The following is a 22,557-nucleotide window of genomic DNA, read 5'->3' on the forward strand; positions in this document are numbered from 1 at the left end:
CCCCATGCTGAGACCACTCTCCGCACACCTGAAGGTACTGGCAGAGGGACAAATCCACGCGGGTTTCGGGGCCGAGATCTCCCAGCCTACTCGGATTGGAGTCGAGCATCCTCCACCCAGATCCTCCCAATTCCAGTAGGCGGGGGTCACACCCACCACCTGGCCCCCTGGCGCCGTGTAATCCCATCAACGGCCAAGACTCAGAGACTATAAAATCCAGCTCCCGGACGAGAACAGTGCAGTCTGCCCCCGCGCCTGGCTGTTCCTCGCCGGGGCCCGTTGGAGGGGAGCGGGTTGAGCTTTCCTCCCCGCCCCGACCAGGGCTCCAGCAGCCGAAGTCCTCCAGGACCAGCCACCACCATGCTGAGACCACTCTCCGCACACCTGAAGGTACTGGCAGAGGGACAAATCCACGCGGGTTCCGGGGCCAAGATCTCCCAGCCTACTCAGATTGGAGTCGAGCATCCTCCACCCAGATCCTCCCAATTCCAGTAGGCGGGGGTCACACCCACCACCTGGCCCCTTGGCACCGTGTAATCCCATCAACGGCCAAGACTCAGAGACTATAAAATCCAGCTCCTGGAACCGCGCGCCCTCAAATGTGGCCGCGCGACATCTTATCAGGACATCTTTTATGACATCTTATTATCTCATTCCTACTTTGGACAAACTTGCAGGCTATCGAATGTAGCCTGCCCACAGGGCAGAATCTGGCAAACTCCCCGTGGCATACCAAATATGCCAAATACCAGTAACAATGATGGGTCTCATTCTCCTAAAGAGCCTTGAATATAATCTCAGGGTTAGGATGAAAGAGACGTTACTGGGGCCTGCTCGAGGCAATCGACGAATAACAGGATTATGAAATGAAATGAAAAAATGAAATCCTGAGAGAAGACAAGAATATGAAAATACACAAATTAACCTGAAGTTTCATCTGTGTCACTTTCTAAAATAACTTTCACTTTCAAATACAGTACTATAATTTAAACCATTTATTTTACAATCTGAAATCAACAACACTGTATTAATCAAGCATCTGCTGTGTCTACAGTCTTAATTCAGACTGAGAAAAAAGACCGGTGTGGCCAAGACAAAGGCCTAAAAATAAGAACTATTTCAATTACAAGCATTTATTCCACTAATGATCCAGAAGCCTTATCTGTACCTTGGATTAAGTACAGAGCATTGGAACAGATTTCACATCACTATTTCAGGCGGCTTTTTAGGAAGGACTTATTTAGAAGACAGTAAAAGCAACACATGGCCAACCCAGGTTAGAACCCTCAGCGCCCCATATGGTAGTCCCGAGACCGCCAGGAATGATCCCTGAGTGCAGAGCCAGGAGGAAATCCTGAGCCTTGCTGGGGGTGTCCCCCACCCTCTCCAAACAAAATAAAGTCCACGGTCCAAATTTCCAGATCACCACTGTGTGGGCCCCCAAGGCTCTGTCACCTCCCCAGGCCATGTGCTCCCTCTGGTCCTAAATGACATCACATTTTCTCCCCTATCCCCAAATCCTAACACTAATACTAACCCCTCCCTCCCTGTCCTCCTGGCTGTGGACCTGGTTCTTCACTGAGGAACTGAAACCTGGTGTCTCCACCACACTCCCCCACACGACACTGCACCCCGGCTCCCCGGCCACTATCCAGGGATTTCCACACTTCCTTCCTGCATCACTGCCAACCCCTGCATAGCCCCCTGCGTCCACTCCCTGCTCCATGGGTGGGCACTGCCCAGCAATGTCCAATCCCTCTGGGATTGTCCCCATGAGCTCTCCCGCGCTCCTTCCCGGGGACTCTATTGGGAAGGAGTCAGAGCTGCACCTCAGCCCTTCCCCTCCCGGGAATTTTTTTCTTTTTGGGTCACACCCGGCATTGCTCAGGGATGACTCCTGGCTCTGCACTCAGGAATCACTCCTGGCAGTACTCGTGGGACTATATGGGATGCTGAGAATTAAACCTGGGTCAGTCGCATGCAAGGCAAATGCTGTGCTATGGCTCTCCAGCCCCCCCCCCCCCCCCCCCCCCCGGGAATCCTTCTTATGGATTTCCCCGGATGGTCTCTTCAAAGTCACAAAAGATCTCCACTCTGCCAGCTGGGCAGGCCAAGGCTGGGCTTACTCCCCTCAGCCTATCAGCAGCACCTGGCATGGCTGAGCCCTCCCCTGCCCCGTCGATGCCCCACTTCTGCTTCCGGGGCCACCCAGTTCCCTTCTCTCTCGGGCTCCTTTTCTGGTTCTTTCTCTCTCTGTTTCTCTCCATGGTGCATTGTTCTGGGGCCAAGTCCTTTTGCACTTGGAAATTTTCTCCACGCTTAAGGATCTAAATGCCTTCCCTCTGCCTCGTCCTTTAACTCTCCAATCCAACTAGCCACTTGCCATCTCCACTTGGGTTTCAAATCAAAATTCACCCTCCAACCCCCCATTACTGTCCTTCCAAGCTGCTGTCTTCTCCCTTCAGTTCATGGTGACCTTTTAGAAACCCTAGAATCCCTCTGACTGCAGTTCCTTTCTGTCATATTTTATGTTCTGGATATTTACCCACAATTAAACAAACAAAAAATGTGTGCCATACCTTGCGGTGCTCAGGGATCACTCCTGGTGGGCTCAGGGGAACTTACGGGATGCCAAGATAGAACCCAGGTTGGTCACATGCAAGACAAACGCCCTCCCTGCTGTGCTCTCATCTCTCTCCAGCTTCGACACTTTTCCTTTAATGGGAAAGGAGCACCGAGGCTTTGCAAGCAGGAGTCACGGGTTCAAACCTCAGGTGCCACAGGGCCCCCAAGCACTGCCAGGTGTAGTACAAGTTGGGTCTGAGGGAAGGAGAAAAGCGACACCCAGAAGGGAAAGAAAAGCTGCCACCTGGTGGCCGTCACTCCTGAGCATCTTGGAGAGGAAGGCTCAGCTGGGCACGTGGGCCACCCACCCGCTCCACAAGCCCGTCTGGGCGGCACTGGGCTGGGAAGAGTGGGAACCGCCGTCTGCTGATCAGACACTTGCACAGTCTCCTGCTTCCGGGGAGGGGCTGTGCACAGATGTCCAGCTGCACCTTGCACCCCAGGGAAGGTTTCCTGGCTTCTACTCAGGCCAGGACCCTGAGAGACCGAGTGAGACTAATGGAAATATGCTGGGTGCTGGCTAACGGTAAACCAATTACCAAATCTTGTAGGCAAAAGAAGAAAGTGAAGGTTCTTCTGCACAAAAGACCATGACAAATCCCGTTTGCCTCTTTGTTCTGCAGGTGCCCAGGAGAATAGCATTTGCTCAAGAAGACAACCTTTGACTGTTCCAGAGTAATCAAATGTGTTCAGTCCCGCTTCCAAACTCACGGCCATAAACAGAAATGACAAAGCAGGACTTCTTTACTAGATGAACCACAGGGACAGATTTTTCAAACAGTGACTGGCGTCTAATAAGCCTTTCCGAGAACATTTCTCACAAATCTAATGAGCGTCATTGGGTATAATTTTATTCCAGATCGATCAAGTTCAGGTGCCACAGTGCAAACCTATTTTTATAGAGAAAAACACTTCTCAGCCAAGCCTCACTCTGACAAAGGCTCCAGAAGAGAAGGACCACGGCTCATGTGAGTGCGAGTGACTCACGGCGGGAAGGGTACACCAGCCACAGCCCCCGGGCTGCTCCTACCCCAGCAGGGCCTCCCGCCCCTGCATGACCCTAACCTCTATGCCATCCCCTGGCAGCAAACTTTAGAGTCTCGCAGGAAGAGGGAAGGAGGAAGAAAGCACTGCTAGCCACAGCGATGAGGCTGCAGCTCAGGCCAACTGCAGGGCCCTGACCTCCCTAGACATGCAGTGCTGACCTGACTGCAGGGCAAAGGTTCTCCTTCTGTGACACGGCTCCACCTGCCTCTGTATCTGCGGAAGGATCGGGAGACTTGGAGATGTGGCTTTCTGCGTCTCCTTCTGTAGGGCTTCGTGGAGCACAGCAGTTTGTCCAAGCAGGGAGACTCAGCACAGGCCCCAACTCCTAAAGAGCTGCTGCGGGCTGGCGGACCGTGGCCCTGCCTCAACCCCACCTACTCGAGTGGGCGCCACTCCTTCCCTTGCTCATTCCCAGCGTGTTTTCTGTCTTTCAACAGTGAGACAGTAAGAAGCGGCCACAGACCCTTGATGCTGCTAGCCTGACTCTGCTGCTGGAGCAGGGACCCCTCCTCGTCTGCACAGTCTGAGGGGACATACTGAGCTGGGGATGGCTCAAACTTGGGGTCTCAAGCAGCACAGCAGAAGCTCCAGTCCTCTGCCCTCTTCTTTTGGGGGGGGGGCTCCCAAATGATACTGCGTGGCCCAGGGACCCCTCCCAGAGATTTCTGCCCAGAGGCCAGCAGTTCCAAGCAGGGGCCTGTGGATTCTGTGCTGCTGGGGGGTGGGGAGGAAGGGAGCAGGGATCACCCAGGTCACTCCAGTGCCTGGGGGCACCCACAATGCTTAGGGGATGGACCCAGGGAACTGGCCCATGAGCCCACTCATGGCAGAGGGCCGAGAACCCAGGGATGGCCTTGATCCCTGAGCACTGGGAGGCACTCGGGACTAGGCCGTAAGCAGAGGCCATGCTGTCGCCCCGGCCTCTCTCTCAGATCCCGGGGTCTCTCTTCTGAGCAGTTCCAACTGCAAGGCCAGGACACAGGACCCGTACGTGTTTCTTTATTTGGGGTTTTTGGTCCTCACTCACCTGTGCCCTGCTCTGCTGGCCGTGGCTGCATGCAAGGCAAGGCCTGAAGCACCTGTGCTACCTCTCCAGCCTCACCAAACCAGAATTTAATTCATCCATTTATTTTAGCGGGGCCACCTGGCTCGGTTCAGGACTTCCTCCTGGCTCGTGCCCTACTTGCTATACGACCTCTCCGGCCCCACCCCACCATGTTTCTGAAACCACACTTCCTCCCTGCTTGGGATTTTCTCCCGTCACCACCCCAAATCTGGGTCACTTCATGAAGACGACTTAGTATTTTACTTTCTCCTTAGTTCTTAGTTCTCCTTCACTCTCCTTAGCGTCCTTAGTCACTCATATCCAGAGCAGAGGTCACCTGTGATGTCTATGCATGACCTGCTTTGCCAATCACATCAGACCACCTGGCATGGATCACTGTATCACTGCCATCTCGTTGTTGATTAATTTACTCGAGCGGGCACCAGCGATGTCTCAATTCATCCCAACCCTGAGATTTTAGCAGCCTCTCCTTACTCGTCTCTCCCAATGCTGCTGTACTGGAGGCTCGTTCAGGGGAATGAGACTCATTATTTTTGCTGTTTTTGGCATATCGAACAAGCCACGGGGAGCTTGCCAGGCTCTGCCACGCAGGTGGGATATTCTTGGTAGCTTGCCGGGCTCTCTGAGAGGAATATGGATACCTGACCTTTTTTCAAGTACACACCTTGATCCCCTAGTTGCCCTCGTGATCATTAAGAGTAGGGTTCCTGGGGTCTAGAGACAGCACAGCAGCCAGCCTGTGTCCGAGCCCCGGCACCACATCTGATCCCTTCAGCCCTCCAGGAATGATGCCTGAGCAGAGCCAGTGGTCCACCCTGAGCACCACCAGTGTGCCCCCATCTGCTCCCTCCCGCCAACCAAAGTAAGGTTCCTATTTTACAATTTTGGAGATTATTTCACAAAAATCAATGACAATAAGGCATATTATAAGTAAACTCAAATTCTTAGTAAGCATGTTTTTAAAATTCTTATAAATCTTAATTTGGGCTCTTTCTATAACTGAGTATGTAGCACTATCCTCCCGTTGTTCATCGATTTGCCTGAGCGGGCACCAGTAACATCTCCATTGTGAAACTTCTTGCTACTGTTTTTGGCATATCGAATAAGCCATGGGGAGCTTGCCAGGCTCTGCTGTGCAGGCGGGAAACTCTCGATAGCTTGCGAGGCTCTCCAAGAGGGGCAGAGGAACCGAAAATGGATAAGCCATGTGTAAAAAGGAAAATAATAGAATAAAATGAGCAATAGACAATAAGTTATCTAGCATCTGTCCCTGGCAGGCAGGCTTGAATGTTGGTGGGAAAATCCGAGCTAAACATAATGCCCAAAAGTAGAGAGAGAATACTGGGAAAATTACCTGCCATGGTATGTATAATTGAAAAAATATGTACAGATCTCACAGAGGCCAAATAGTTCTACATCTAACTAAATTAATTTTAAACTTAATAAGAGAAAAAAAAAAGACTTTGAGTCCTAAGTTACTCACCATTCTTCATCACTACATTGGACCACACATTGGCATTCAAGGCTTGTATGATTCGCTTCACTCCTGTAGATTCTGGGAAATCATCTAATCAGAGAGGGAAAATATACATATTTATACATACATACATCACCTATGCCATGTTTTAAATGATTTAAATAACCGTAACTAAATTTATCTTGCTTACTTGTTATTTCACATTGTAATGTATAAAATAAGGGGGGGGGGGAATCAATCTAGAGCTTAGCACTCCTGACAAAAATATATGAAAAACGGAAACAATGAAGTAAACACGAGAGATTTATATAATAAAGTCATTTCCCCTTGCCTAACCCATGAAATCCACTCATATTCTCCTGAAAACGTTGGTTTCCGTTAATCACATAATCCTGGGATTGTGACAGAGACACCGATCTTGGTTATTTACAGAGAATGAGTTTCCTGAAAGCAGGAACAGTCTTTGTATGTGATGAATTCCTTTAACTGCCCTATTTCTCCTGAGAAACAAGGTAATAATTATTTATAATGGACATTCAGAGAACAGCTCTTGAACAGCTAAAAACAGGCTGAGGCTGAGATGTAAAATTACTGAAATCCTAAGCGTAGGAGACAGGTCACTAAAATAACAAGGGACTTAATTTAGTATTGGCACTATGCTGCTTCGAGAATCTCACTGGTACTTCTCGAATAAACCCCCGCAAAAACCAAGACAATAATTCCAATTACTGAGACCATTAGTAACCCCCATTGACAGTCAGGCGACAGCCTCAGCTGTGGTGTGGGTGTGATGGACACAAAGAAAATGGTTTTCCTTCAAATCATGACTAAGGGATGCGCATGGGAGACAGGAGCAGAAATGATTTCCTTGGGATCCAAAGAGAAAAGTCTTTAAAGAGTTTCCCCAACACAGCCCACATGGGAACAGAGTTGGCACGGCCTTGTTGGGGGCGGTTATAACAGGTAGAGTTCAGAGTCAGAAGGCAGAGCTGAATTTGGATCCAGGGTCTGTAACTTATTAGCCATCTGACCAAGGGCAGAACAAAAGGAAGTGGCGCTCTGTGAACCCTGATGCAAAAGGAAAGATCCCCGGGACTGGTGATTTACTGGGTGACCACCCTCATCAGGCTGGGCATTCCTGGAGGGAAGACTCTTGTCTCACTGCCCAATATGGTAGCAGCGAGGGAAGCAGCTCTCAGTAACTGATAAGACTGGTGGCTGGTTAAAAACACCAGTCCAGGGCCAGAGGGGCTGTGCTTCAGGGTCAGTGCTGGCTGCCGTTGGCTGACGCACTGGTTCAGTCCCTGGCCCCACAGCAGGCCAGGGTCATCCCGAGCACAGAACAGGATAGGGAAGACTCCAAAGCAAACAACAACCTGACAGTACCACTCCACCCTAAAGGGGGGGGGGGGGGGGAGGAGGATATGACTCCCATTATCACCTTCAATATTTACATTGGGAAAGAGTTGGTTAAGGCATGTTTATGCTCACTGCAAATGACTCAATTCTTGAAAGACGAACAAATGGAAAAGAATCTCCAAAGATGAACTTATCACCTCCAATGTTTAAATGAAGACCTAAAGCAAGCATGTTTATCTTGACTGTGAATGACTTGACTCTTGAAAGCCTAATATGTCTCAGTGCTAGAACGAGGGGCTGGAACTATCAGCTGTGATAAAAAGCCCAAACTTTTAAGAGTCCCAAGGCTTAAATAATCCATGCAAATAAAAACTGAAGCCATGTGATGTAGACTCGTTTGCATTTTAAAATTCTAGGGAGGTTTTAGCTACTTTCCATGATATGAAACAAATAAATCTTGAAGATATGAAACTACGGAAATGTTCCATTCTGGATGAGTGGATCCGGAAGTTGTTTTTCGTGTGGGGAACGGCACCAAGAGGATGGAAGGGAACGAAGACCGTGCAGCTCTTGGAAAAGACGAGATCAAGCAACCGGCCACTATGTGCCCACTGTGAAGTCAGCCAGGAGAGGGACAGACACAGGCACAGGACAACCTCTCATAGGACATAAAGACACACAGAAAGGGGAGCAATGAGGACCCAAAGGCAACAGATCAGGAGAGCTGGTCTCCAGAATGAGACCTCGGTGGAGGGTTGGTGGAGGGAAGTGGGCACCCTGGTGGAGGGGGCAGTGCTGGGACAGTGCACGCAAGAAACTATCGTCAACAGTATTGTAAATCATAGTACCTTAGTAAAAACGGAAGCTACGTGTGTGTGTGTATGTGTGTGTGTGTGTATATATATATGTATATATATATATCCAGAATTTATTATCTTTATGGTACTCACATGCTAGTAATTTACAAACAGCTAGACTAAATTTGCAAAATTTTTAAATTTTACACCTATAATTTGAATGAAAGTAGCTTTAAAAAGAGAGAAATTATACTGGTTACAATTCTTGGGAAAAAGTAAATGGGAGGAATCAACCTCCCTAATTTCAAACTCTACTACAAAGCAGTAATAATTAAAACAGCATGGTATTGGAACAAAGGCAGAGCTGCAGACCAATGGAACAGGGTGGAATATACTGACATCTCCCTCCCCCCTCCCCAAACATATGAGCATCTAATCTTTGATAAGGGAGCAAGAAATGTGAAGTGGAACAAGAAAAGCCTCTTTAACAAATTGTGCTGGCAAAACTGGACAGCTACATGCAAAAAAAGAGGGCTCAGATCTCTGCCTAACACCACGTACAAAAGTAAGATCAAAATGGATTAAAGACCTCAACATCAGACCAGAATCCATAAGGTACATTAAAAGACAAGGTTGGCAAAACCCTCCACGACATTGAAGTGAATGGTATCTTCAAAGATGTCATGCCACTGGCCAAGCAACTGAAAACAGAGATAGACAAATGGGACTATCTTAAACTAAGAAGCTTCTGCTCCTCAAAAGAAACAGTGACCAAAACACAAAGACAGTCTACAGAATGGGAAAGGATATTCACCCAATACTCATCTGACAAGGGGTTAATATCAAGGATATACAAAGTACTGGTTGAACTGCACAAGAAGAAAATTTCCAACCCCATCAAAAAATGGGGCAACGAAATGAAGAGAATCTTTCTCAAAGAAGAAATCCAAATGACAAAAAGGAACATGAGAAAATGCTCTACATCATTAATCAGGGAGATGCAGATCAAAACAACAATGAGATATCATCTCACACCACAGAGACTGGCCCACATCCTAAAGAACAAAAGAACCAGTGTTGGCGCAGACGTGGTGAGAAAGGGATTCTTCTTTACTGCTGGTGGGAATGCCGACTGGTTCAGCCCTTTTGGAAAACAGAATGGACGATTCTCAAAAAATTAGAAACTGAGCTCCCATTTGACCCAGCAATACCACTCCTGGGAATATATCCCAGAGAGGCAAAAAAGTACAGTCAAAGTGCCATCTGCACTTGTTTGTTTATTGCAGCACTCTTTACAATAGCCAGAAACTGGAAGAAACCTGAATGCCCAAGAACAGATGACTGGTTAAAGAAACTTTGGTACATCTACACAATGGAGTACTATGTAGCTGTTAGAAAAGATGAAGTCATGAAATTTACATACAAGTGGTACTACATGGAAAGTATCATGCTAAGTGAAATGAGTCAGAAAGAGAGGGACAGACATAGAAAGACTGCATTCATCTGGGGAACATAAAGTAACAAAATTGGAGACTAACACCCAAGAATAGTCGAGATAAGTACCAGAAGGTTTACTCCAGGGCTTAGAGGCCAGCAGCACATGCTAGGGGAAAAGGCAGCTCAGATAGAGAAGGGAGCAACAAATAAAGGGAGTTGGGAGGATCCTTCCAGGATGGGAGATGCATGCTGAAAGCAGACTAGAGACCAACCATGACTGCCACTCAATGCCTCTTTTGCAAACCACAACACCCAAAAGGAGAGAGAGAACAAAAGGGAATGCCCTGCCACAGAGGCAGGGTGGGATGAGAGGATGGGGGCGGGGGTGTGAGAGGGATACTTGGATCATTGGTGGTGGAGAATGGGTACTAGTGGAGGATTGGGTACTCGATCATTGTATAACTGAAGCCCAAGCACAAAAATTTTTAAGTGTACAACTGTACTTCATGGTGTTTCACTAATAAAAACTTTTTAAAAAAATGTACAGGGAGAGGCACTGGAGCAATAGTGCAGCATGGAGGGCACTTGCCTTCCAAGCGTCTGACCTGGGTTCGATCCCCAGCATCCCAAATAGTCCCCCAAGCACTGCCAGGAATAATTCCCGAGTGAACAGCCAGGAGTCAGCTATGAGCACTGCAGGTATAAACCCAAAACAAAACCAAAAATGTACAGAGAAGATAAATGAGCCTTTTCACTTCATTTCTATCTTTTATGCTAGGATTTTATTCCTGGTAACAGCACTTTCAAGAAGAAAGAAAAATCAAAAAGCCAGAATGTAAGGGGCAGAAGACAGTACAGCAGTTGGAACACGCGCCCAACATGCACTTGGACCCAGTGTCCAGGCCCCGGCACCAGAGGACTCCCCACACCTCTGGGACGCCCTCGGGATCTAGCAGTGTGGACCCTGCTGACCCTCGGTGCCTTACACTGAAGCACCGAGCCAGCGGGCGAAGACCCCCACTGGGGACCTGCAGCTCCGGAGCACTGCTTGGCCCCCATCAAAACTATCACCCTTTGGAACAACTGATATATTTTTCAAGACCCCCCTCCCTAGCAGTTCTGTCACTGCACGACTTTTCCATTTCTTCCCTGGGGAGCAGCTAAATAACATGTGCAATCATAGTGGTAAGGCTTAAAAGAAAAAGAGAGACATACAGACAGAGAGACAAAGACAGAGAGAGACACAGAGAGAGAGAGAGAGAGTGAGAGTGTGTGTGTGTGTGTGTGTGTGTGAGAGAGAGAGAGAGAGAGAGAGAGAGAGAGAAAGAAGAAAAGTGACTGCACAGAGGCAGGCGGGGAGTGGGGGTGGGGGGTGATGGGAGGGAACCTGGGGACACTGGTGCCAGGAAATGTACACAGGTGGAGGGTAGGTGTTGGAATACTGTATGACTGAAACCTAATCGTGAACAGCTTTGTAAGGGTATATCTCACAGTGATTCAATAAAAAAAAGTTTTAACAAATTAAAAATTAAAAAATTCTTTAAAAACATGAAAACAAAAAAACTGATGTGCCCCTTAAGGTTCCTAACGTTCAAGGAAGGAGCATAACTTTACTTATGAAAGTAGTTACAATTGTACACAGGAGAAAGGAAAAAGAGACAGGAACATTAGTGATTTTTTAATTTGTTCTGAGGCCATACCCAACAGTGCTCAGGGCTAACTCCTGGCTCTGTGCTGAGGAGGAATCACTCCTGGTGGGCTTGGGGGACCAAGTAGGGTGCCAGGGATGGAACCCAGGTTTGCCACATGCAAGGCAAATGCACTGCTCACTGTACTATTGCTCTGGCCCCGAAAAGTAGGAAAATTTAAAGTACAAATCCACTATCCTTATCAATGATAAAAGCAAAGAACACCTCAAAATTTTGAAATGCATGGATTCCTCAATTAAAGAGAAGATTTATGAGAAAGCCACAATAATGACTTTTGTCCCGATGCTTTCAGCTGACACATACAGTTGTTTTGAAGCTTTACTCTGCTGCCTCTCCTGTGGGTAACCTCTCCTGCCTGAATCTGAGTGCCGCGTCTCCCCGCGACTCCTGAGCACTCACCGTCCTCCTCGGGCAGCTCCTCAGGGCTAAGTTCCACCAGCTCGAAGCTATGGTCGATACACCACTCCTGAGCTTTCTGTCGGGTTACACCTAAAGTAGTACACAAAAGGAAAAACAACACAGGACCATCACCTACAATATTATCCAAGTATCCCTGGCACCCTTCATTGGCTGGTGACATTCAAAAAGCAACCAAAAATGACCTGCCATGGAAAGAAATGGTTCCAGAGCCAAGAGCAAGTTCAGGGATTTAGTTGCTTGTCTTGCAAGGGCTGACCCCTGTTAAGGCTCCTGGCACCATAGAGGGTCGCCTGAACATGGCCAGGAGTGGTCTGTAACCACCTCCCCCCACCCCAATGTTTTCTTGTGATCCCCAGCACCAAAAAAGAATGAATTTCTCAAACCCAAAGTGTTTGGTCCTAAAAAAAAAAAAAAAGTAAATACTGCAATATTTGAAAGGAAAATAGCTGGCAATATTTTTGACAACGTTATACCAGATGTGCCGCTCTAAGCATAGAAACAAAGATCCTTTTATTTCCCAAGGAAAGCCACATGCACTGACCACTGGACACCCAGGGGCCTTACCGTTCTCACACACTCGATCACAGACCAAGATCATGACCTCAGGTAACCATGCTTCAGCCAGGGGAAGCCACGAGGAGACGCTATCAAGACCAGACTTCTACAGGGAAGGAAAATGCAACAGAAAAAGAGACATTAAGGGCTGGAGAACTGTACAGCGAGGAGGGCATTTGCCTTGCAAGCGGCCAACCCAGTTTGATCCTTGGAATCCTGTATGTCCCCTGAGAACCGCCAGAAGTGATCCCTAACCACAGAGTCAGAAGTAAGCCTTGAGCATCACTGAGTGTGGCCCAAAAGCCAACAAATAAAAAGAGTTAAGGAGACATTAAGAAAACCCACAGAGCATGCAGCGGGCGGGCAGCAGGGAAGCCAAACCTTACCTGTGTGCTGTCAAAGTAGATGACAAAGGCTTGGACAGACTCTGCGATCTCGGGGGTGACAAGACACTTGTTTGGCACCACACACAGATTGATATCCGCAGTATAGTACTTGTTATCAATGGTCCAGGGGTATAGCCTCACAGCATCGTCAGCCGTCGCTTCCACCACGAGATCTTCAGTCCCAAGGATATCTATGAAAACATTAACAGGGAACAGGTGAGGCCAAAGGATGTCAAGCATTCTCAGGGAGGGAAGAGAACAGGGTGCTCTGGCTGGGTACCAAAAAGCTTTTCTCCACCCTATACTCACAAAAACAGGCTGGAGCGATAGCACAGTGGGTAGGGCGTTTGCCTTGCATGCGGCCGACCCGGGTTCGATTCCTCCGTCCCTCTCGGAGAGCCTGGCAAGCTACCAAGAGTATTCCACCCACATGGCAGAGCCTGGCAAGCTCCCCGTGGCATATTCGATATGCCAAAAACAGTAACAGTAACCAGTCTCACAATGGAGACATTACTGGTGCCCACACAAGCAAATCAATGAACAATGGGATGACAGTGGCAGTGATACTCACAAACAGTTAAAACAATGCTCCTTATGAGAAAACTATTATTATCAGGAGCAAAATATTATTATATTTTCTTCTCTGATCTTTTTTTTTCTTCTTTGATTATTGGGTTGTAAAAGTGATGGTGACCTGAGTTAACTCACTGGCCTTTGTCTTTTAACACAGTAATGACTGGGACTGGGTCAGAGAATCCAACTGTCGTCTGACCAGACAGGAGGAAGTGGCCGAGAAACATGCAACCTCATTTATTTCACTGCTTCATGGGAGATGGAAGATTATGACAATCTGAGGACAGATAACTATTTTGGCCTTTTTGCGTGCTTACAAGACAAGCATTAAGGCTATAATATTATCAAGCAAAAGAGTCACACATATTTCTTGGGCCAAAAGCTTATGCATTAATTTGATGAGTGAAATGAAAGAGTTGATAATGAAAAATTATCCCAATTCCATCTCCTCTTATTTGAAAGACACTTCTGGCGAATTTTAAATATCTATAATAACCATGCAAATTAAATGACTTAGGATATAATGAAATCTTTCAGAAACTCATATGCATCACCACCATAACTAGAATGATGAACAAATACAGATGTGGTCGTGAGACCATGGAAACATTTTGCTTCCGTAATGTCATACGATATTCAGAACTGGCAGAGATATTAAAAATTATTATAAACAAACACCCATCGCTCATGCTCAGACCCACTATTTCCGTTTAATGCAGATGTGAGAAGTAAAATGATGTGCCACTAGCTGAGTTGCTATAGGGGGCTTGGAGAGACAGTATAAGTTAAGGTGCTTTGCCTCCGAGCCCAATTTGAATCTCAGCACCACAGAGGGTGCCCCGAGCCCCACCAGGTGTAATCCCTGAGCACAGAGCCAGGGGCAAGTCCTGAGTACTGCCAGGTGTGGCCTCAACCCCCACCCTTTGCAAAAAAAGAATATTACATACTAAGATGAATATAAAAATTGTCCTTAAATTCACAGTTAACAGACACAGAAAACTAGTAGACCTGTAGCACTGTCCTCCCGTTGTTCATCGATTTGCTCGAGCGGGCACCAGTAACGTCTCCATTGTGAGACTTGTTACTGTTTTTGGCATATCGAATACGTCATGGGTAGCTTGCCAGGTTTTTCCATGTGAGTGGGATACTCTTGGTAGCTTGCCAGGCTCTCCGAGAGGGGTGGAGGAATTGAACCCAGGTTGACCGTGTGCAAGGCAAATGCCCTACCCTCTGTGCTATAAAATTAGTAGTCATTTTAAATTCCAGAGCTAAGATGATGTGTTTGGAACACTGCACAGTGTTTGCTCAACAAAAAGAGGTAGGGAAACTGTTTAATTCAAAAGGCGGCTAAGGATATAAGGAATAAAATTAAAAGCACCTATGTGCACTTTCATTTCACTGGAAAATTTCCATCACGTGGTTGTGAGGAAGAACTGCTGCCAATGAGACTTCTGTTTTAAATAAGAACATTAAACTAAGTCCCGAAGCTGGCTCAGTGGCAGGGGGCACTCCAGGATGCAAGTGAGGGGACCGGAGTTCAATCCCCACCGTTCCTGCTAGCTCTGCTGTCTGGGACCCCTGGGCAGCAGCGGAGTGCTCCATCGCAGGGCACAGCCAGGTGTATGAAAGCCCCACAGCAAAAGGTGTGCGAGCACTGTGGTCAGGAGCATGTGACTCTAAAAGCACATTGAGGACTACCAGAGCGCCCCCTGGTGAGCAGCACCACAGCACCAGGACAGCTACCCCCAGCCAGCCAAAGTGTGAAAGCCCCCAGAAGAGCAACAAAGGGAAGAGAAGGGAAATACTACAAACATTATGTCTAAAATAAACGTCAGGACCAGAGTGACAGCAGGACAGTCACAGGCACAAACTCGGAAGTGTAGGGCGGCTGCACCCTGACTCTGGTCCAGAGCCACTAGCCGGACTGGTGGGAAGGGGCCCTGGGGAACCCCTGAGGACTGCCTGGAGACCCCCCAAAGTAATATAATTAATGTGAGACTTCGCCTTCTGCGTACAGCTAACTTAGTAATTATTTTTAAGCCCACTAACAGAATTTGTTTTTTTTTAATTTATTTTTAAACAAAGCCAGAATTATTACTTTGAAACTGACAGGCTTATGTCACTATTTTAAAATATGAGTTTGCCTTATCTCCTTAAGAAATCTCTCAGCTTAATTTTCTAGCAAAAGTTATAATCTTTTCTTAACTATCAATCAGTTCCGGAGCAGCCAGGTGCAATATCCCTCCTGGAGCGTTACAGCAAGTTCAGGGTAGGAGAAAAGTAGGAAGAACAGAGAGTTATTAAAATCTGTTTTCATGTAAACGTCTCACAGAAGAAAAACCCTCCTAGATTTCTCGATTAGAAATCAGAGCTGGGGCTGGAGCAATAGTACAGTGTGAAAGCCCCTGGGTGGGTGCTTGCCCTGCACGTGGCCAACCCAGATTCAAATCCCAGCATCCCCTACAGTCCCCTGAGCACTGCCAAGAGTGATTCCTGAGTACAGAGCTTGAGCATCATTGGGTGCAGCCCCCCCCCCCAAACAAAACAAAACAGACAAATTAAAAAAAAGATGAAAAAGAAATCAGAGCTAATATTCCAACATCAGCCAGGTGACGGGATGTGTGACTGGAAAAATGCCAGGATCAGATTTCCCCAAAGGTAGAAGGATCTACCCACAGAATCAGTCTTCATGGATGTGTACTTTAAAAAACAAATAATAGTTTTAACTGTTTTGAAAATCACAGAGAATGAAAGAGTTCACTGGCTCAGGATAAATCAACCAGGCCTACCTGGTCCTGCCTTCCCCAACTAGACAGGTTAAAAGCTGAGAGGAAATCTGGGCTATACCTCCTTCAAATCAGTGTCTTCAACTAACATGAAAAAAAAAATGAGTAAAATGTCACCAGCTCACCAGCTACCATTTAGATTACCTAGACCCATTACAGAATTTATTAATTGGATTTTATTATTCTAGTGATTCTAGTCATTCTAGAATACAAGAAAATAGAGCTGGAGAGATAGTTCAAAGACCCAAGTGTTTTGCATGCAGGAGGTCCGGGTTTAATTCCCAGAGCTGTCATGGAATAAATCTTGTCTAGAATACAAGAGAAGAAATCAGTCTGTCACTAGAGCTCTTAAAAAGTTTCATTTTAGATGGTACTAGAGCAACCTACAACACCCAAAAGGAAAGAGAGAACAAAAGGGAATGCCCTGCCTCAGAGGCGAAGGGGGTGGGTGTTGGGTTGGGGGTGGTGGGAGGGATACTGGGATCACTGGTGGTGGAGAATGGTCACTGGTGGAGGGATGGGTACTCGATCATTGTACTTGATCATCGTATGACTGAAATGCAAGCACGAAAGTTTGTAAGTCTGTAACTTACCCCACGGTGATTCACTAAAATTAAAAAAAATTTTTTTAAAAGTTTCATTTTAGGGCCTGGAGGGATAGTAGGTAGGATGCTTGCCTTGCACACAGCTGACCCAGGTTCAACTCACCATATCCCATATGGTCCCCCAAGCCCACCAGGAATAAGAATAGAGCACGGAGTAAACTCTGAAACCAAGAAAGAAAAAATTTTTTTCCTATTTTATACTTTGATTTTCAAACGGTTAAGATATTTACTAAACACACAGAAAGAAGGTATTTGTTTCTCTTCCTAAACCCAGAGAGGCACTAAAGAAAATGAATGTGAAAGAAAGAAAGAAAGAAAGAAAGAAAGAGAGAGAGAGAGAGAGAGAGAGAAGAGAAAATGAATGTTACCTCTTGGTGTTTTAATAGTTGCTGCTTGTGTTTTATTCATTGTGCTGCCTAAACAGTGTGACTGCTCAACTTTAAATTTTAAATACACTTTTTCTAATTCATTTTTTGCTTTATGGCCTCTGGGACTGAACCCAAGACCTCACACATGCAAAGCTCTTTCAAGTTCTCTCCTGGGCCCTGCGCTCTTGTTTTCTAAACACTGACTCTAAAATGAACCATCTGCAATATCCCAAATTGCAACTGGTTAAGCTTGGGACATTTTCACTCATTTTATTTCATGTTAGCTGATGACTCTGGCTGAGAAAAGGTGTGTCTCTCACTGAACTGCATTCCTTGGCCCAGATTAGGTGCATCCTTCAGCATTTTATATTTGATCAGACACTTTCAAGTGAGGTTCTACGTGGACGATATCATCACACCCGTGCCCCGGGAACACTGAGGGGGAGAGAATGATTAGTGCATCCTAGTAATTTTTTTTAAGTGTAAATAGGAGCCCGACACCAGCGCGCCCCCCACAGCCCCCCCAGCAACCAGCAATGACAGCAGCATGGCCCCAGAACAGTGATGAAGCAAAAGCTATACCAACACACCGTTCCTCCCATCTCTGCTACTTTGTTTCAAACGTGCCACATTTTATTTCTCTCCAATTTCAAAGTCGCTCACACAACTGTGTACCTGACAGCCACTTCTGAGAGGCCAGCCAGTACATTTCTCACTCTGCAGAGAAGACCCAGCACCAAGAGCCCCGGCCCCTTCCCTAGCAGGAGCCAGCAGGGGCAGGGCCACCCGCCTCTGCCCACCGTCACTGCGACACAGGGCACAAACACGAGCAGCGTGGGCTGAGAGCACCCGCGGGCTGTGCCTGAAGGACAGAGCCAGAGGAAGTGGCAGCAGGGCCCACGCGCCTGCAGCACCCTGACCATCCGACAATCTGGGAAGCTGCTCTGGGTAGAAGGACTTGCATGTCAGAAAGTCACACCGATCTTGGAGGGGGAGGTCAGGCAGAATTCCTAGAAAAACCTGCAAACCAGTTGTCCTCCATGGCCCTTCACTCCACTGAACCTTGATGGCACCAGATGATGCCCAGATCCCGGTCCCGGCAGCTCCGGTCACTCTCTCTGACGGCAGCCACCTGGTGGAGCTGTGAGCCGTCGGTTGACAGAGAAACACTCGCTCCCAGCCAGGGATCTCGCTGCAAACCTGGTCTCACAAGAACACCGTCCAGGACCTGTGTTTTCCTACAGCCATCAGTACCAACAGGAAGAGGAAGTACGACAGCCCTTCACTCAAGTTTGAAATACAAATTTCATTCTCTTTCCCCCTGCTTGAGAAGCTTTCATTGTGTGGACACTCCCAGCAAAGCTCAGGGCTTACTCCGGGTTCTACACTCAGAAATTACTCCTGTTGGTGCTTGGAGCATCATATGGGAACCATCGGGGGTTGAACAGGTCAGCTGCATGAAAGGCAAGGGCCCTCTCCGCTGCATGACCTGGTGAGCCCCACTGCCCTGCAAATATCACTCCTGGCTCTGTTATTTCTCAAGGACCAGGTCAGAGCATCAAGCTGCAACCGACAGGGCCCCTGGGTGCCTGCCAGGTTTAAAAGTTACAAGCGGTGCCAGGGGCAGGTCAGAAGTATGGCTCGGTGTAGAGCACCTGCCTTGCGTGTGTGAGGCTCCCATGCAACCTCCAGGTCGACAATAAGTAAACAGATGCATTATAAAAACGAACAGGCATGAGGTGTCTGAGTTTGGCATTCACAGAGGTTGGTGTCCGGAAGCCCTGCATCCTGTCCCCTACTGCAGTCCTCCAGGGCCCGTGGCCGCAGCCTTGGTTTCCACCAGGAGGAGGGTAACTGGACTGTCAGAAAGCGGCAGCTGGCCACAAGGGACAATGATGGCCTGGCAATCCTGGCTCGTGTACAGCACTTAATTGGCCCACGTGGGCCTCCGCTCTCAGCCCACACCTAGTGTCCTGCTCACTCTGGGGGGCTTTCTGGAACAGCAGTGACAGAGTTTCGAGCGAAGGAAGCTGAGGAAATTCAACTCAGCCCTGCTTCCCGCGTGCTGATGTCTCCCAACAGCCATCTGGAATTGGTCACCACAGCGTCATCGATAAGTAATTGTTGGGGAGGGGCCTGCACGGTCTCTGCACGCCCTCGGAGACCTGCAGCCTGTGTGAAACGAAGCCAGCGGTGGAGACGGGCTGCCGACAGAGAAACGGTTTTTCAGAGCTGCGGGGGCATCAGCTGCTCGGGAACAATCCCCGGGGCTGGTGGGTGGGCTGGCCTTCCTTCGGGAGGGGGCTCCTTGAATCCTGCCGCACCCCTTACTCGAGACGAAGCCCCGACCTCTCAAGCAGGGTTCTTCGGCTGTCAGGGAGGCCTCTTCATCCCCTGGGGACATCTGGAGACACTGCTGGTCACTTGCAGAGAGACCCAACTGGGATGGAGGGGGCAGAGGTCAGGAATGCTGCAGGAGACCCTAACTCCTTAGTGCAGGTCACCCCCAACATTCCGAGGGCCCCCAAAGTCAAGAAAGCAAGGCAACTTGTGAGACTCACTCAGCTGTGTGCACGCAACAAAAGCTGATCACAGTCTTCCTCAAAGAACTGAAATCAGGCGTCAGTGACCAACCAGCCCGCCCAAATGTCTTTCACTTGGATCTCATCAAACCTACCTCTAACAAAAGCTATCGTACATGTTTTATTTTTTTCTTTTTGTCTTTTTGGGTCACACCTAACTATGCTCAGGGCTGACTCCTGGCTCTGTGCTCAGAGATAAGCCCTGGTGGTGCTGGGGGACTATATGGATGCAAGATGACCGCCCTACCCACTGAACTATCTCTCTGGCCCCTTATCTCATTTTCTTAATTGTTGGGTTCCTCCCCTCAGGTTGGGGATGGGGTGCTCCCAAACAGTTCTAAGGGGGCCTGGGGACATTCTCAGTGAGTCTCCACCTGGCCAGGCGGGTCAGACCTGTAGAAGTCTGGGCCAAGGGTCATGCCGAATGGTGTTTGGAGAGCCATGGTCTTTAGCCCACTTTCTTTAGTCATCCAAACCATAAAACCCATAGTTTTTACTAGTTAAAAACTATTCCTCAAGGAAAGAATATATAAACCTACATGGGACAATTATGGCAAGGAAGTGATTTTTATGTGCTGATGAAAATTTTTCATAAAGATATCAGCATCAAGTAAGAGAGCCAGGCCTAAAAATGTTTATGACCGTTCAGGATGACAACATCTACAGCAGATGTGGACTTACTCCAAGAAGGTCAATGTGCTGGAGACGGCACTTCTAAAAGCAAGAGTTAGGAAGGGCGTTTGCCTTGCACAGTTGATCTGGGTTCTTTCCTGGAACCCCATATGGTCTCCTGAACCCACCAGGAGGGATCCCTGAGCACAGAGCCCAGAGTCAGCCCTGAGCACTGCTGGGTGTGGCCCCAAACCCAAAAGCAATTATTAGTGAAGAGCACTGGCTCTGGGGCTGCTGGATTCATCAAGTACTGCACACAGCACACCAGGATCGGGACAGTTCTTCAAGGACAAAATCACAACTGGGTGACACATGGTCCATGGATAAGAGAAAGAAAACAATCAATTGAATTTCACCAAAATGCTTTAACACTTTAGCCTTTCAAGAGATTGCGGCATGAAAACAAACCAATGGGAGATAAATTTTGCAAAGCCTCGGTGAGATGAGGAATTTGTATCTAGAATCACTGTCACTGTCCTCCCGTTGTTCATCAATTTGCTCGAGTGGACCCAGTAACAACTCCATTGTGAGACTTGTTGTTACTGTCTTTGGCATATTGAATACATCATGGGTAGCCTGCCAGGCTTTGCCGTGCGGACACTCTCAGTAGCTTGCCGGGCTCTCTGAGAAGGGCAGAGGAATCGAATCCGGGTCAGCCGGGTTAGCTGTGTGCAACGCAAACGCCCTACCTGCTGCGCTATCGCTCATATACTCTTATTATAAAGACCACCAAAGTGGAAAAAAGATTTTGGGGTTTTTCGTTTTGTTTTCAGGCACACCCAGTGGTGCTCAGGGCTTTGATCCTGGTTCTGTGCTCAGCGATCACCCCCAGCAGGGCTTGAGGGAGACCATACAGGGGGCCAGGAATTGAACCTGGGTCCACTGGGTGCAAAACAAGTACCCTCTCCACTGCATTATCTCTCAGGCCCCTGGACAAAAAACTTGAATTGACATTTCAACAGGGAAGATAAATGAACCATAGGTGTAGAAAAACGTTGGGCATAAATGCATATCAAAACCAACTCACACGCATCAGAAAACAGGCAAAAACCATGTGTGCCAACAACATGTCGAAATCAGAACCTTCAGGCCAAGCGATAAGCAGCAGGGAGGGTGCCAGCCTTGTGCTCACCCAACCTGGGGTTCATTCCCCAGCACCCCATACTGTCCCCTAAGCCCCACCAGGAGTAACCCTGGGCACGACGGTGTGCCCCCCACCCCCAAAAGAAAAAGAAAAAGAAAACAGAACCATCATGTATGACTGATGAGACTGTGAAAGGGAGAGTCACCACAGAGAACAGGAAGCTTGGCAGTTTCTTAGACTGGTACAATCAATTCTTAGCATGCCCACTGCAGCTTTATTTATAAGAGACCCAAAGTGAAAGCAACTCAAATGCCCATCAACTGATGAGTGAACAAAATGTGCCCTACCCAATACGAAGTATATGCAGCATGGACCCATCTCAGAAGCATCCCTTCTGTGCGCTACATGAAACAGCCCGGTCACCAGAACTCACATGTTCCCTGATTTCTCTTCTGCAGAATGCCCAGAGCAAATCCATGAAGACAGAAGGGGTCTAGCAAGGCTGCCTAGATGTGGGAATGGCACTCGGCAATGGCGGCAAAGAGACACGGCATCCTTCTGGGATGACAGAAATGGTTCACACTTGGAAGAGGTGGATTTGATGGGATCTAAATTACCCACTGAGAAAGCTGTTTGACAGCAGCCTGGCATCTTGAAGGCAATGAGGTAGGTGAGTGTTTCAGGTGATTTAGAACCACAATGGCACATGTAAAGACCCTGGCCGAATACATGGCAAATAAAAAGTGAGTGTGTTTAAAGTTGGGTGATTGGGAAAAGGGTAGCACAGCTCAATTCACAAACAATTAACTCCACAAACACTCTGACCAATCCAACAGATTTGAGGCAGAATAGTACTTCTCTTAGGCCAGCCTAACAGGGCTGTTAACAACCAGTATCACATGCAGTCCTGTTCTGAGAACACTGATTTTGATCCAAGCAAATAAATACTTGGCCCCATCTCTGTGTAACAGTCCTCAGGGCTGCACCCCAAAATCAAGCCCTATGGCAG

The 22,557-nt window shown here is 47.8% G+C and overlaps 1 protein-coding gene across 1 annotated transcript in view; it reads right to left on the bottom strand.

Annotated features, from left to right (window-relative positions):
- The window catches only part of AAGAB (alpha and gamma adaptin binding protein), a 52,342-nt gene that overhangs the window by 19,538 nt on the left and 10,247 nt on the right, over positions 1-22,557 (bottom strand). Inside the window, exons 2-5 of the mRNA XM_056127239.1 lie at positions 12,879-13,069; positions 12,502-12,598; positions 11,917-12,006; positions 6,222-6,305 (exon numbers count right to left, since the gene is read on the bottom strand). Of these exons, the coding sequence (XP_055983214.1) occupies positions 6,222-6,305; positions 11,917-12,006; positions 12,502-12,598; positions 12,879-13,069 (462 nt within the window). The remainder of the gene's footprint in view (positions 1-6,221; positions 6,306-11,916; positions 12,007-12,501; positions 12,599-12,878; positions 13,070-22,557) is intronic.

This window comes from Sorex fumeus, unplaced genomic scaffold (genome assembly GCF_029834395.1).
Source record: "Sorex fumeus unplaced genomic scaffold, SorFum_2.1 ptg000063l, whole genome shotgun sequence".
Lineage (NCBI taxonomy): Eukaryota > Metazoa > Chordata > Mammalia > Eulipotyphla > Soricidae > Sorex > Sorex fumeus.